Source organism: Acartia tonsa, chromosome 12 (assembly GCF_053477335.1).
Source record: "Acartia tonsa isolate MP-2025a chromosome 12, ASM5347733v1, whole genome shotgun sequence".
Lineage (NCBI taxonomy): Eukaryota > Metazoa > Arthropoda > Copepoda > Calanoida > Acartiidae > Acartia > Acartia tonsa.
The window spans coordinates 3,466,486-3,483,277 of NC_137271.1; the positions used below are offsets into that span (position 1 = coordinate 3,466,486).

At 40.9% G+C, this 16,792-nt stretch overlaps 1 protein-coding gene across 5 annotated transcripts in view; it reads left to right on the forward strand.

The window, feature by feature from the left end:
* Positions 1–16,792, forward strand: part of LOC145334358 (uncharacterized) — a 74,335-nt gene that overhangs the window by 33,434 nt on the left and 24,109 nt on the right. For all 5 annotated transcript variants that reach the window (XM_080179795.1, XM_080179794.1, XM_080179796.1 and 2 more), the window contains exons 20-29: positions 1,377–1,416; positions 2,013–2,143; positions 11,771–11,862; positions 12,118–12,206; positions 13,376–13,440; positions 13,854–13,921; positions 14,306–14,357; positions 14,981–15,059; positions 15,585–15,638; positions 16,152–16,230. In XM_080179795.1, the coding sequence (XP_080035921.1) occupies positions 1,377–1,416; positions 2,013–2,143; positions 11,771–11,862; positions 12,118–12,206; positions 13,376–13,440; positions 13,854–13,921; positions 14,306–14,357; positions 14,981–15,059; positions 15,585–15,638; positions 16,152–16,230 (749 nt within the window). The remainder of the gene's footprint in view (positions 1–1,376; positions 1,417–2,012; positions 2,144–11,770; positions 11,863–12,117; positions 12,207–13,375; positions 13,441–13,853; positions 13,922–14,305; positions 14,358–14,980; positions 15,060–15,584; positions 15,639–16,151; positions 16,231–16,792) is intronic.

A 16,792-nucleotide genomic window follows, 5' to 3' on the forward strand; every position in this document is an offset into this window, starting at 1 on the left:
CCCTTCTGTAGATTACAATTAGTGGTTGAAACGTTTGGACACTCAACTTAATGAAACAACCAATCAAATTTAATAACTGTCCCCAAAGTTTTTGAGCAAGCCAATAAGAATTCGTTATAATTAAACTTTGGGGGCTAGTGTAATAAACAGTCCAATGTCCCCTTCCTCCCTTCAATTATTGAGTCAAAGCTCCTCTTTGATCCAATAAAAATGGATTTATTATTTTGAGTATCTTACACCAGATTATCATGTACTCTAATAAAGTGAACTTGTAGCTCGCTAAAATAACAATCCCCCCCATACACGCCTTTACCCTATCCCCTCCCCTCGTACAACCTAATTTAACGATAATTTTTCCCCTGTCATAATATACATATATATTCTATATCCATTAATAAAAAGTATATTTTAAGCAAGGAGTGAAAGGACAACGGACTGTAAATTTTATAAACACTATATATAATTGTATAAATAAAATTCGTTGAGATGAAATAACTTTGGGGACTTCTAATAAATCTTGATTGGATTGTACAAAACTTGAATGTTCAAACTTTTACACCTATGATTTTAGCCTACAGAAGGGGGTTATTATGGAAATCAATTTGTTAGACATTAGCATCTTTAAATAGCTAATATTTTCAAACAATTACCAAATATTTATACCGTAGAAAACTTTGGTGTTTAAATACTGACTTTTTTTATACTAAATGTATTTTAGGAAATACCAAAAAGGTTTACAAGATTTTCTCAATAATCCATTAGAAAACAAGGAAAATCAGAAAATCTGAGATAGAAAATCAGATATAAAAGTAATAGGATGTCTCTTTGTCTGTCCATCTGTCTGTAGCTATTTTAAAAAGCCTCCCATAGGTCAAGGAAAAGTGGAGGGTCAACTTCCCCTTTGTTCTAATGTCCCTAGAGGCCTTTAGAGGCGTAGTCGTTAGTCTATATTAAAGTAGTTAGTTGTTTGTTTGTAATGATTAATTGGTTGATATTGTTTTTTTTATTCAGCTTCATATAAAATCAAATGTATGATTTCATCCCCTGCTCTTTTAATGGGATAAGACAATGGCCGATATATATATAAACATCCTCAATCATGATATACAAAATTGCCCCTTCTGTAGATTACAATTAGTGATTGAAACGTTTTGACAATCAACTTAATGAATAAACCAATCAGTATTCAATACAAATCCCCAAATTTATTAGGCCATTGAAAAAGAAAATTTGGGGACTATTATAATAAACAGCCCAATGTTTCCTTTCTCCTTGATCATTGATATTACGTAATCAAGTCTCTGTTATTATAATACAGGCTATGGGAGGAATAAAAGTAAAAATTTTGAAAATATTTAAATTTGTTAAAATGGTTTACAGGCGTGATATTCTGAAAACAGAACAATGTTTAGCAAGGTTCGTATTCGTATCTTTAACCTGATATAAAAGTAACAGGATGTGTGTCAGAATCTTGCTAACCACTGAACCGAGTGTAGCTTCCCATAGGGTACCGTTACCATCCCAAGAGAAATCACCCAAGAAAAAAATTAAAAATCCTCCCAAGAATTTTTTACTTTTTTAAAACTAAAACTCAAAGATGGGGGGTCGACTACCTCCCTCCCTTCCAACACCACAAGTTCCCCTAGAGGCCTATAGTTGAGTAGCCGTTAGTCAGAGATAAAGGAATTGGTAAATGTAGAATATTCTACATATTTAATTTTCATTGCTTTATTTAAAAGACATTATTTATTCCTTATTGAAAAACAGGCATATATAGTTTTATGTACTATTTTGTTTAAACTTTCTAATTAAATGTTCTGCTTATTAAGTTCAGACACAAGAGTTCGCTGTCTAACTTTAGAGCTTCGCTTTTATGGATGTTGTCATCCTTGTTTTAATACTTTCTTATATTTCGTATGGCTCTAAGAATCCTCTAAAACAATGGTCTCCAAACCGTTTGATTGATGATATTCAATGAAATTTCGAGTTAATCGGGCAATTCTTCTATTCAGGCAACTCGAGAGCTCCCTTTCAGCGTATTGTATCATCGATGAACTCAACGATCTGGAAAATTCAAACTCTGTTTCTAAAAAACTAAAAATCTGGACCATCCTATTCTGTACCTGGCTAACTCCTGCTATAGGTAAATATAAAAATCTGGACCATCCTATTCTGTACCTGGCTAACTCCTGCTATAGGTAAATATAAAAATCTGGACCATCCTATTCTATACCTGGCTAACTCCTGCTAGTTTACTTTTCACCCGCTAGAGATCGCAAACTAAGAAAGATTTGAGAATTTTTTTAAAAACAAAAAAAATTTAGATTTTGGTAAACTTGTAGAGAATATTTGACAATAACTTCTATCAACAGTTTACAATTACGTTATTTCATTCGTTGGGTTAAAAGCTTTTGGATATTTGGTGGTTAAACTTTTGGTTCCAAAATTTATTCAATATTACAACTGGGATAATTTAGTTTATCATCATTGGGAAGGTAAATCAATTTATCTTACACTGTCTTGTCCCTTAAATTTCCTTATATAATGTACATAAATATGTGAATTAGTTATTTATCGCATCGTATAATAGACATCTCTCGGCGGATATTAAAAGAAATTAGTAAGATTTAAACCAGTTTCGTTAGCCCCGAGTGGCCGAATAATCTAACAAAATTGGTATTAATTTTATTATGTTTTTATTTTAATACTCGTGGAAAATTGTCTGCAATACGATGCTATGCATGATTTTTCAGTATAGCTGAGAACCGGTTCTAATCCAGCGAATATTAATCGGTTTCGAAGCCATACCGAGAATATATTCTCAAGTTTTGCTGATATTGGCAACAAATCTATTAAACAAGTTTTTTTGCCAAAACTTTCGGATTAGATTGATAAAGTGTTCAAGAAGTTAAGCAAAACCTTGTATTGCTATATTGTTTACTAGTGGCTAAGCCCCTAGAGGCCTCCTTATTCAATTTTAGTTTTTTTAAGTTATAGTTATAAGCCCTCCCAGAATCTATGAGAACCACATCGGTACAGACAAAGAAATAGACAGATATACATCCTGTTACTTTATTATAAGGACTAGTTACAATCACTAAAGGCCACCCCTTTCAATTTAGTCTGTTCTTTAAAAATAATTTGATTTATGTGTGTTACTTTTTCTAGGGGCTATTTCTCTTGATAGGGTGATGGTATCCGCTTCCAAAATACAAATAAACCTTTACAGGACTTATGTGTAGCTACACTGTAAAGAAAAACCATATCGGTTCAGCGATGAGCGAGATCCTTTGGTAAACACAGACAGACAAACACAGATTCTGTTACTTTTATATAAGGATTTAAAGCAAAGTTTTTTTACAATTAGGGCCATCCGTGTTTCCAGTTGAAACATTTAAATTTGTCCTTGTGATATGTTGAGCTTGCTGTTATGGATGTTTTCATCCTTGTTGGTATATAATCTGAACATTCAATAAGCTAAGCATCTCTATAATCAAGTCTTAATATGTTGGTACGTTAATTTCAAATATCTTGTGTTTTTATATCATTTATATCAAATTTTTGTTTTGATATTTTGTTGCTTTTGTAATCATTTTTTATTTTCCAAAGTTCGTTTGTCCGAAAAATTTGTTAAGCTTTTATGGATATTATAATCCTTGTTTGTATACACTCTAATCTTTCAATAGTCTCTTATTTAATCATTTTTACTTTGATTTAATTTATTTAAGACTTGTTGCTTCACCCCTTTACTGTAGGGAGAGGCTGGGTAGGTTATGAAAATATCCTAAACCCATCATAATGTATTTATGAATCTTCACTGAAAAGTGCAAAACATACGGACCAATAATTTTCGAGAACTTCAGCTACAGGCAAAAAAAAAATTGCTTCTTTATATAATAGAATAAACATGTTTGTACACTTTATTTTTTCATCTTTTAGGTATTTGCTTGAATACAAAAACATAAAATCTTCACACAATAACAGATTGGAGAAATGGCAAATAAATTTTTATTTTATTTATATAAAAAGCTTCTATATTATCTTTTTTATTAAAATCTCATATTTGATAAAAAAGTGAATAATGGCAATATAGCTTTTAGACTGTTTTCATTTAAAAAAGTAGGGATCTAAAGGAATAATGTGGTATCCGCCGAGGATCAATGGCAGACACCGGAGTTCAATTAGATTACGGCAGTGTGACAGACGTGGACACCTTACTATAGAGAAGCTACGCTTCTCTAGCTTTCACTAGATAATGATCAACATCTACTTTTAGTTGTCACTTTATTGAAGGGTTAAGATATACTGGAGTTATATACAACAAACAATAATTACATGGATAGGAATAAATAATCATAACATAAAAGCATAAATAATATATATACAATGGTCAGTTTGGGCAATAATGATTCCCCCATCCCTGGAAAGGGTGGGGGAGGATTAAGAATACAGTTAACCATAATAAACATGACAGATTCAAATCATTAATTCTAAGCGTAGGGAGGGGGTCACTAGACCCCTTCCCCAGGACTCGGGGGAGGGCCATTGACCCTCCACCGAACCCCAGATCAGGGGTGCCATAGACATGGCTCACGGTTGCCGAATACCACAACTCTCCCCTCGGAAGGCTGGGAGATGGTTTCCCTACCAGACTTCCGACAGTGGTTGAGGCCTTCGGCCCGCTCCTTAGGGCTAAAAATATATACAAACGATAATGATTCAATGGAATCCTAGTGGTGAGTATCTTCTTAGGGTTGATGGGCTCCCAATGTGGGATAGAAGGCAGAGGCTGCCTTGGGTTGGATACGTTGGTCAGCGCCGGCAGGTATCAGGTTTGGTGGTGGCACATTTGTTGCTGGAACGGTCAGCAGTGGGACCTGCGGGTTGTTGTTGGCAGCGGCTGGGGCACTGGCTGCCAGGTTGAGTGTCTGAGCAGCGGCCTGTCCTCCTGAGGGGCCGCGGGGTCTGCCAGAGGGCGGTCCTGGTCTACCTGGGCGGTCATGCCCGCTGTCAGTTGATTTCATAGACACCATTTCCTCGGCTGCTTCCCTGCCGATGGGGATGGCATCCCAGTCCACTGAAAAGTCCCGGGACTTGGCATGGTTGAGCCTGGCTCTAGCCATCGCCTTCTTATACAAGGCTGGGTGGTACAGGAACACTTGTGATATCGCATTCAGGGCTGCCCGGACTCCTCCTTGTGCTGCTGCCAGAGAAATGATGGTGAGGTCCCCCAGCAGTTTGAGGATCAGCAGCAGCAAGCACAAGATGGCGGCGCCATCTCCCCACTCGTGGATGGCTTGTCTAAATCCTGCCCAGACATCCAGGGCTGCCTCTCCTTCCTCCGCCAGTCGGTCAATGTTGTAGGACACTATCCCATGGTCTCCTGTGGCCGAACAGCTGCCTTGCTGAACGCAGGAGCCATAGGATAGGCCGGTCAGCATGGCGCTCTTGTATGCTGGGAACGCCAGCAGCTGTTGCCAGTCGTTCAACTCAGCCTGTGAATACAAACCACCTGAACTGAAGTCATCTAAGGGGTCTGTCAACAACTGCTTGGGCGTATCCAGCGGGGGTGGCCTCTTCTTGGGAGCAGGGGTCAACTCTATCCAGCCTTCCTCTGCGTGCACAGTCAGGGGGTAGGTGGAGGAACAGGGAATCTTGGTGGCGTGCTCACTGTATACCCGCGTCACGGCGTCTACAAAACCTGTGGGCTCCACTGGCACTTTGTCCCAACACTCCTTGTGTTCGCGGACAACATACTTGTGCCTTTGGCAGGTCAGCTGCAGCAGGATGTCTCCCCTCAGTACCGAGAACGTGCTCCCCTGGACACGCACCGGGTGGGCCGGATCTAGTTGCTGGAGCTTCCAGCAGTTGGCCGCTACTTCTTCTGCTGCAGTGCTCCTCATGCGTGTTTCCAGGGTGAATCCAATATAACCTGCATGGATCTGTGCTTGGAGGGGAACGTCAACATCCCTGGCCGACACTCGGGGCAGCGCAGCCGCGGCTGGGTCAGCTGCCACAAACAGCGCTGGATGGTTGGTGGCATGGGCCTCGAAGTCGCAGTTCACAATTGAGGTGGGGCTGGTCATGTTGATGAAAAACTGGGCCTGATGGTCAACCAGATATGCATCCCTCACCAGGCTGGGCTGGAGGCTGCGGATCAGCCTCAAGGGGCAATCTCTTCCCAGGTGGTCCCACACGTAGGTTGCTTCCCCAGTGATACAGGACAGCTCAGAATGGGGACAGTCGAGGGTCAGGTGGTCAGACTGGGACTCCACCCGTCCATCCTCCACCACATAGGTCTCCTCCTTGACCAGCAGCCGCCGCTCCTGGAGCACTAATTCATTGCGGTAGAGCTGGCCCTCAAAGTGGACGTCCTCCCCCTCGCAACCCACCCCCTCGGGGCTGTTGACGAGGGCGCCCACTACATCAACGGTGAAGAACAGGGGGTGGTTCAGCTGGAACGTCAGTGGCTGGGTCTTGCCTGGCAACGTGTATACTCGGTTCCTGGCCAGGTCTCGGCACGCTTCTGGGTCTATCTTGGTTGGCCTCATGAGGGTGGGGACCGAGGTCACCTTGAGGTGACCCCATACCCCACACCTGAATGTCCACTGGGACACGGTGAGCTGACAGCTGAACCCAGTGGTTTCCCTCACCTTGACTTGCTGCAGGACGTGGATGTCGTGGCCCAGGGGCACCTCCTGGTGTAGGGGCTCCGTGTCACACATCTTTTCTTTGTTGTAAGACGTGACATGGGTGGGGTTGGCACAGTCCCACCCCACCAGGACGTAGCTGGTTGTAGGCCACACGGCTGCCAGAAGGAGGCCCCACAGGACCATCCACCAATGGGAGAGGCTTCCAGGTAACCATCTTCCTCGTGCACGCGGCTGGGGATCTCCGGTTCTGGTCACGGCTGCTTCTTGGGGCTGGACACGGCTGGGCTGCTCCTGGCTAGACACAAATTTCCATTGAGCGTTATCTGTATGCGGCCGAGGCACCCCGATACCCTCCCCAATGACAGACTGGCAAGCGACTGGCACTTGCCTGGGTGTCGGCTCCCCTAGCCCTAAATGCTCCCTTCCCTGGTCCAAGGCATGCCCAGTGGCATGGGGCTGAAGTGCATGTGGCACAGGCTCGCCCTTACTCAATGCCCTCCCCTGCCCTAGGAACTCAGGTGCATGTGGCACAGGCAAGCCCTTATTTTCCCAATTTTCAATCTCCCCAGCCTCAAGTGCAGGGGGCACAGGCAAGGCTGGGTGTTTACAAGGTTTTGGATTCAATACATTTAACAAATTCAACTTATCCTGATGGTGAGCCGCTGGGTTCCCTTGGCTGGTAGAGGGCTCTGGATGGCATGTAGCTGGACTCTCCCTGCAGGCTGGTGGCGCTGGCTGGCATGTAGCTGGGCTCTCACTGCAGGCTGGTGGCGCTGGCTGGCTGGGGGTGACGGGTGTCACCCCTTCCTCTGGGACCGCTGGCTCGTTCCAGGACTCGGGTCTCTCGGTGGCGGCGACGGGGGTCGCCCCAGACATCAGGTTGGAGGCTGGCTCGTTCCAGGATCCAGGTATCTCGGTGGCGGCGACGGTTGTCGCCCCAGGCACACGGTGGGAGGCGCTGGATAGCACCCCCCCATCATCCCAGGTGGCGACGCCGGGTGGCGTCCCATACATCGATGCAGAGGTGCTGGCTAGCACCTCCTGCCTCTCTCGTTCAGCGGCTGCCAGGGCCTCCCCATACACCGTCTCAGGGACGCTGGGCAGCGCCCCTCCACTCTTGCTGGGTAGGCTCGGTCGGGCAGGTTCCATCATATTGAGACTGAAAGGCTGGGGCCTCAGCACCTCTGGCTCGGCTATGTTGTTGGGCTGTATCAGCTCTGGCCCCAGATGGTTAAGACTGAAGCCTAGGCCAACCCGGTTGGGCTCAGCCGCGCCGCCCAGTACGTTGATCCTAGCTGGGACAGTCCCGAACTGCGGCATCCCATCGGCTCGGTCCGCAGCTCTGGAGGCGGCTGCTTGCGGTGGTGGTGCTGGGGGCGCGCTCCCTTCCATATGGGCCACTCTGCTGGGCTTCCCTGGAGGGGCACCTTTGTCGGCGGTGCGCCTGCGGCTGGCTACCTGGGCCCAGTCAGCTCTACACTCGGCCGCCGTGTGGCCGTCATAGTGGCAACGCTCACACTTGGCAGAACGGTCACGGCGTGGCTGGGTGCGCCTCTCCTCTAGGCTAACTTCCATAGGCGTTGGACAGTCTCGAGCTCGGTGGCCTCTCCCCTGGCAGCGGTAGCAGCGGCCTGGAACCTTGTCATCTGGAGCGACCTTCCCCATCTGGTGGAGACCCGGAGCCAAGGAGCCAATCTCCATTGGCTCCGACTCGTCATATTGGGGCAACTGGATGCAGGCAGATCCAGTCAGCCCGTCGGTCGAGTCCACTAAGCACACACCCTCCTTCAGTTGCTTAGTAACCATGGTCACGGTGAACATGGTTCATCATGAGGCGTTTTACATTGGCGTTACGAATTCCACGGTTTAATTCGTCCACCAACAATTCAAGATCCTCATGATTGTAGGCGTCCCTATACAAGGCGCACTTTGTTGATATGTACGCCTGTATAGGTTCTGTCGAGTGTTGCTTGTAGTCCCTAAACGCTTGTTTAAGCGTTTGGGACTCAAAAGCAGGACGAAATAACAATTCACACTCGGTCTTGACCTGCTCGTAGGTCAAGGCTTGGCCTGCCTCGCCAAACAGATGGGACGCCGTTTCCGCCGCTTGCCCTACCAATGACAGTAGTAGGGCGTTGCGGCGGTTGAGGGAATCATGAGGTGGCACGCGGTAAGCCGCCCATGACATTTCCAGTCGGCGGATATGTGCCGACCAGGACTGCTTGGGCGGCCCTCTATACTCCGGCAGATTGCTCAGCATCAGCTTGCGGTACTCGGCTGGGGCCGGCTGAGGGTCATCCTGGAGCCATCCTGGGGCTTGGTCACCTCCTGGGACTTGATGCTGGTCCATTGGGTCAACGGTGAAACGGCGGGCACAAAGTTATACAGGACTACAATGAATGGGTTGTCACTTGAGGCTTCCTAGCCTAACAGCCAACACTGTTTGTATCACTAGGTTGGGAGTTTTAGTTGCAAAGGTATAACTTAGCTGTACTTATCAATGGTTAGATGTTGAGGTAGATAGATGTTGAGGGTCTGAACTGCTGTCAGGAACTGATTGGGTTTTCCCTTATCACACTAGAGCTAGGAGGAAAGAAACTTGCAATTCTTTATTTGCTAAAAATACCCCTGTTAGATGCTATGGAGTAGCTCTGCTCTGGTGTGAAGGTGTGTGTGTGTGTGTGTGTGTGTGTGTGTACGTGGAATCTTCTGTCCTTGTAACGCGCGTTCGCGCCGTCAAATCCGCGCACACGGGGAAAACGCGCTCTCACCCCTCAGCTCGCTCCCTCATTGGTCCGCTTCGTCCGTTGGATTTATGATGTTTTCCGCACTTTGTTGCGCTACCCGTGAATGGCGCTCTGTATATCCGATCGCTAGCTCCACACTACAGACGGACTTGGCCTAGTGTGGGTAGGAAGGGGGAAGCGCGTGAGGGGACGGGGGTAACTCCGTCCGTTCCCACTGTGAGGGAGGGGGTAACTGTGTGTTGGTGTAATGGGGCCTCTGCTTCTTAATCTTAGGCTTATCTGTTATATAACCCTGATTGTATTTGTCTTCAAATGGAGAGGGGCCCCCTCCCCTTCCCTTGGAATAAGGGGTGTATTTGTTATTGTGCTGTGGGCTTGAAATTGTTTTGATTATATTACATCTAACTTTTATTGCTGTCCTTATCACAATTACATAACAGATTTGTTGACCAACTCTGTTCTATTTTTAGCTGTTATCACAATAAACAGTAATCCAAGCCTGTTCTATTCTTAGATTTATCACAACACAACAATTTGTTTGCCAAGCTTTGCTCATAAATCTATTGTTTGGTCATCACATTAGGGTGGTAATCCCTGCAAATGTGATATAATATCTGTCTTCTAGATGGGTGGCTGCGTTGTAGCTTCTCAGGATACTCGGGGTTGACGTAGTTTTTCTCTGTTCTGGTGCACTACACCCGTATGTTAGCTCGCAGCTTGCAGCTATGTGGCATGTTTCAGCCTATCGGCGGCAGGGAATGTCCCGTCCTGCTAGCGCCACTGGTTCGGATCCTGCTATTTCTTGCAGTAAAGTTGGCCTATTTTCAGCCGTCTACACGTATTTGGCTTGTTTCAGCCGGTCCGCAGGCCTGTTTCAGCCCTTTTGGCGCTCAATTCTCCGTTAGATATCAGCGCTGCTCGCGGTTATTCGTCAGATTTCGCTGTTTTGCTTCCACAACTGCCGGATGCAGAGTTAAACTTTGCTGTCCAGGGTGGGTAATTCAGGTTGCTTGCGTCAGTTTTGCCAGATTCACTGCTGGGAGTACCTTAGCCTCAGATGCGCGTCTGCTCTACACTTGTGGTTCGCCGTAATCTCACACAGCTGTCACCAAAGTTGTGGTATCCGCCGAGGATCAATGGCAGACACCGGAGTTCAATTAGATTACGGCAGTGTGACAGACGTGGACACCTTACTATAGAGAAGCTACGCTTCTCTAGCTTTCACTAGATAATGATCAACATCTACTTTTAGTTGTCACTTTATTGAAGGGTTAAGATATACTGGAGTTATATACAACAAACAATAATTACATGGATAGGAATAAATAATCATAACATAAAAGCATAAATAATATATATACAATGGTCAGTTTGGGCAATAATGATTCCCCCATCCCTGGAAAGGGTGGGGGAGGATTAAGAATACAGTTAACCATAATAAACATGACAGATTCAAATCATTAATTCTAAGCGTAGGGAGGGGGTCACTAGACCCCTTCCCCAGGACTCGGGGGAGGGCCATTGACCCTCCACCGAACCCCAGATCAGGGGTGCCATAGACATGGCTCACGGTTGCCGAATACCACAATAAGACAATGGACAATAAATAAATCAAATCAAAATCAAATCAAAATATTTATTTCAGTCAACATATTAAAACACAATTATATGATACGAATATTTACATAGGTATATTGTTTATATAGTTTTATTTTATTTATTTTAATACACAAAGAAATATCAAATATGTTGCCTAGTGGCAGGACCTAACGCAAAACACAATGTGTAAATTTTTTATTATAAAGTGGATTATTAAACAATAACACTGTGATCATGCGGTAAAAAGAGATCAAGCCCTATTAAGAATATAATACAGTAAAATAAAAATGAGATGAAAGTTAAATATCATAAGGGAAAAAAAAAATTGTATTTCTTTTTAAAAAAATAAAAAAGTAAATGGAGCAAGTAGTTCAAAAAAAAGAAAGAAAGAGAAAAAAAAAGAAAGGAAATGTACGGCGTTGTAGTATGTTTAAAACCTGGCAATTTTTGCATTCTAATATTTTTTGATCACAGAATAATAAAATTATAGAATAATGGCAGCATTCCAACCAACAATAGTTCAAATTGCATTTAAAATCCCCAATGATGATAAAGAAATTACCCCTTCTTTAGGTTAAAATTAGTTGTTAAAATGTTTTGACACTCAAAGAACCAACCAATTAAAATATAACAAAAGTCCCCAAAGTTGTTAAGCAAATGAATAAAAAAAACGTTATTATGGAGCTTTAACATAAGGACAAGTCATATAAACAAACCAATGTCCCCTCCCTCCCTGTTTAAAAAGTTAATCAATAATTATTAATTTTTCAGGATTAACATTTGGTGATATATTTTTTGATTCTCTTCTGGCTGTTGAATATTACCATCAGTATAATAATGAATCTTATGTACAATATTCTAGGGTGAGTATCTATCTATCTTTTTATCTATCCATCTATCTATCTTTATATCTATCTGTCTGTATGTCTATCTATCTATCTATCTATCTGTTGAATATTACCATCAGTATAGTAATGAATCTTATGTACAATATTCTAGGAAAGTATCTATCTATCTTTATATCTACTATCTGTCTATCTATCTTAATTTCTGTTACTTTATTTCCTTACTTGAGGGAGATTATTTTTATGTTTTATGAAAACTGGTTTTTATTCTAGGAAAAATGTGAGGAGTGTAAAAAAGACTTCAACAGCACAAATTTCAACACAAGTCAAGACACAATCCATTGTTTTGAGTCTTGCTTTAGGTAACAGTTTTAAATTAGGCGCGTGCACAGATATTGATAGAGGGAGGGGGAGTTGAGCATAAATATACATAGGGGGGGGGGGGGAGGGGTGGATATATGTTTTTCATGTCAAGACACAATTAATTGTTTTGAGTCTTGCTTTAGGTGATACTTTTAACATTAGGTGCGTGCACATATATTGATTGAGGGGGGGTGTTGGGAGCATAGATGTACAAGCGGGGGGGGGGGGGGAATAAATTTCAACACAAGTCAAGACACAATTAATTGTTTTGAGTCTTGCTTTAGATAACAGTTCTAACATTAGGCGCGTGCACAGATAGTGATAGAGGGAGGGGGGAGTTGAGCATAAATATACATAGGGGGGGGGAGGGGTGGATATATGTTTTTCATGTCAAGACACAATTCATTGTTTTGAGTCTTGCTTTAAGTGATACTTTTAACATTAGGCGCGTGCACAGATATTGATAGAGGGGGGTGAGCATAGATGTACAAAGGGGGGGAGAGTAAATGTTTTCACAGGTCAAGACACAATTTATTGTTTCGAGTGTTGCTTCAGGTAAAAGTTTTAACATTAGGTGCGTGCACAGATATTGATAGGGGGGGGGAGTGAGCATAGATGTACAAAGGGGGGGAGAGTAAATGTTTTCACAGGTCAAGACACAATTTATTGTTTCGAGTGTTGCTTCAGGTAAAAGTTTTAACATTAGGTGCGTGCACAGATATTGATAGGGGGGGGGAGTGAGCATAGATGTACAAAGGGGGGGAGAGTAAATGTTTTCACAGGTCAAGACACAATTCATTGTTTTGAGTCTTGCTTCAGGTAAAGTTTTAACATTAGGCGCGTACACAGATATTTGACAGAGGGGATGTAAGTCCTGCAGGGATGAAAAGGGAAATTTGTATTACTCATTTTAGAAAGAATTTTTCTTCCCTAGCTTCACTGTAAAGAAGAGTCATTCCAATTATGTGTATGAGCAAGTTTTTTCGGTAATAACACACTGACTGACACACATATTTTGACAGCAGTATGCAAAAAATACAATGCAGAAAATAAAAGTTTCTTAACTGGCAAAAAAATAATAACCATCCATCATATTTCAATATTACCTGAGATCCATTAGGTCAGACAGTACATGAAAAAAACATCCTATTACTTAATTTTTTTTCAGTTCTGAGGCAAGACTTGGCTACACTCTCACCTTTCTTCTACTACCTGTTATCTTTTATTTTACAGGTAGAGATAGACAGATAGACAGATAGACAGATAGACAGACAGACAGACAGACAGACAGATAGATAATTGATAGACATATAAATATTTTTATTTTACTAAAAGTATTGCCTATAATTTAACCCACTTACCTCTGTCAGAAATTAATCATTATTTTATTTTCTTCGTAAATATTTCATGGTTTTCAACAAATTATGCCTTAAAATCCGGTTTTCCCAAAGTGCTTGATTTTTGAAATATCAATTGATTACAAAGTCATTGCCCTGACAACATAACTTTAAAGACAGATAACTTCCAAATGGGATAAATGCATAGATATTTAGATAATAAACAGATATTGATTGATTGAAGTTAAGATATATATTCATTTAATTAGATAATTCATTTATTCTAATAATCTTTAATTAATTTTTTAGAGTTCCTTACACTGACAGATAAATATGAAGTTACCACACTTAGAAGTAACATTATGTTTGCCTTTAAGGTTAGTTAGTATTTTTAGTAGGTATTCTATAATTTACTTTGTTTGTCCGCCAGTCAGTCATTTTTCTCGGCTGGTTTTGAAGATAGGCAGATGAATTATTCAGTGAAGATTTATATTACATAAGCCCATCTATTCTAAATCAATTGTATTTTCCGTCTGTCTGTAAAAGACATAAACCATTCTTTCCATTTCTTTCTATCCTTTGCTATGAAAATTCAACTTACACAAAATTAAGATAGTTGAAATTTGTTTTATTTTGTTTTATTGCTCTGTTTTTACAAATTGAGAATATTTACATTTGACCAAAGAAATAGCCTTGAACCAAATTTTGAGGAGCCTCGTAGATACGTTTACTTGATAATTGATATTAACATTTCATTTTAGGAAATCAAGCTTAACAGAAGATTTCCATTGAGGTTGATAGCCTGTATTTTCAAGGAATATATTATAAGCAGAAAACATAAATATTTTTTAATGTTCAGCTGAATGTTATTTATTGAACAGTTTATAACTTGTCAAATATTAATTAAGAAAGAAATGCAAGATCTTAACTATATCCTAAAAAAATAATATGATTTAATTTTGAAGCCTAAAAATATTGTTGTCTGGTTTATTTTCTAAATTCTCATGTTTTCTAGCTTTATTTACTATTGATATATACACTTGCTCAATTATGAATCATTTTTCGATTCTAAAAATAATGTAAAATTTTGTGTTTATATCCTTTCAAAGACGTGTGTTCAGAAACTATTACACAAAGTATCTTGTTGAGCACTGAAACCCCTAAGTTATCAAATAAATTGTAAGTAATTAGAGGGGTAGTTTTTTGTTTGTTTGTATATTATTTTAGGTCAGGTTATATTGGGTAGTACCGCAGGGTTAGGGCACCTCATTTTTAATCCTGCAAGGTTAGGGGCCAACCGCATGGGGAAAAAAAACTACACCCCCTTGTTAAATAAAAAGCTATCTATTATAGGAAGGGGGGATTATTAGTGTCAAAGGACCTAATAACATTCTTTTTCTAATCTAATGTTTAATGCTTATAATCTAATTCTGAGCAGTTAATTGGTTTGTTGGCAGTCACATTCATTGTTGTTGTATTTTGGCAGCCAATAACAGCATTGTTCAAATTTTACAGGTAAAATAGTTTTTTGGATGGGTTTTTATCAGCTACAGTTAAGTTTTATAACATTGTATAAATAGCAATGAGTTTGATATGAGTTTCCATAGATCTCTTATTAAGTTATTTTTGCCTTTCATATCCCTATAATAAAGTAACAGGATGTTTTTTTTTTGTCTGTTTGTTTGTACCGAAGGATCTCGCTAACCGCTGAACTGATCGGATTTTCCTTAACAGGGTAGCTTCTCATAGGTCCCGGGAAGGTTTATACTATTTTGGGGAGGGTACCACCACCCTCTCAAGAGAAATCGCCCCTAAAATAAAAAATCCCCTCACCCAAAAATTTTTTTTTTTTTATTTTCTATTAAAATCTAAAATAATAAATTGTGTTATCAAATTCGACTCTCCCCTCCTCAAGTGCCCCTAGAGGCCTCTAGGGGCGTAGCCGCTAGTACATGATAACACAGTAAATATTTAAAAGGAAAAAAATCCATGAAGAATTTGTTTTAAATTTTTTTTCTAATGATGATAATTCAATTACAGGGATGGTATCTATGAAACTTCTATGGGTAAATCTAGAGTCGATAACAGAATAAGGTAAACATTATATAGATGCAATTTTCAAGCAAAGCTTTATTGTAAGAAATTCAAATTTTCATAGCTGACTTATAATATGAAATGAAAAAATATCTGCCGTTTTTTTACCAATAATGTGGTCATATTGATCCTACACTATTTGTCCAATTAACGATCTTCCAGTTGATTCATTTTATTATTCTTTATAGAAAAGTAACAGGATCTCTGTCTTTGTGTACCTAACGATCTCGCTAACCACTGTACTGATATGGTTCTCCTTTATAATGATGATTTTTCATAGGTCCTGGGAAGGTTATAACTAGTTTTTTTTTTTTGGGGGGGGGGGCTGAGAAGGGGGTTATCACAACCCTCACAATAGAAATTGCCCATGATTGAGAAAATTAACCCTCTTCGAAAAATTTTTGTTTTATTTTTTCTTTTGAACTACAATTGACAGAGGGGGTCGCCTCCCCCCCCCCCCCCCCTTCTCCCAAGCGCCTCTAGGAGCATTGGCGCTATTATGAAATAATTTAGGAAAAGACAAAGCGACCTGACAGCTTCCAGAGGAGAACTTATAGAAGTGAATGTAGAGTCAGCTTTTGAACCAATCATTCAGGAAAAAGATTCATTCATTTTAAACCTGAAATAAATGTATTACAGTATGGCTTCCAAACAAATTAATATCCGCTGGATTTGGAATCGGTTCTCAGCCATACTCAATTTCCGAGAAATGCTGTCCATAATAAGATGCGATAAATAACTATTAATAAGTCTGTTTTGATATTTTTTCTACTTTGATTTAATTAGCATTTATGATATTATAAATTAACTATAACAACCCAATTTATTGTCAGAAGAACAATATCTTAGCCATTAATACAATTGCACAGATAAATAATTTTCCTAGGTCATAAATTTCAAATAGATCAATTAGGGAGGGAGGGGACATTGGGCTGTTTATAACACTAATCCTCAAAGTTTTAATAATAACGTTTCTTACTCGTTGGCTTAACAACTTTGGGGACTTTTATTGATTCCATTATAAGTTGAGTGTCTGTCCATGTCCAAACGTATTAACTACTAATTGTAATCTGGATCAATTTATAGGCCTTTGTCTTATCCCTTTAACAGATTGATTTATTTTACTAAAATTTCTTGAGACATATGATCAAACA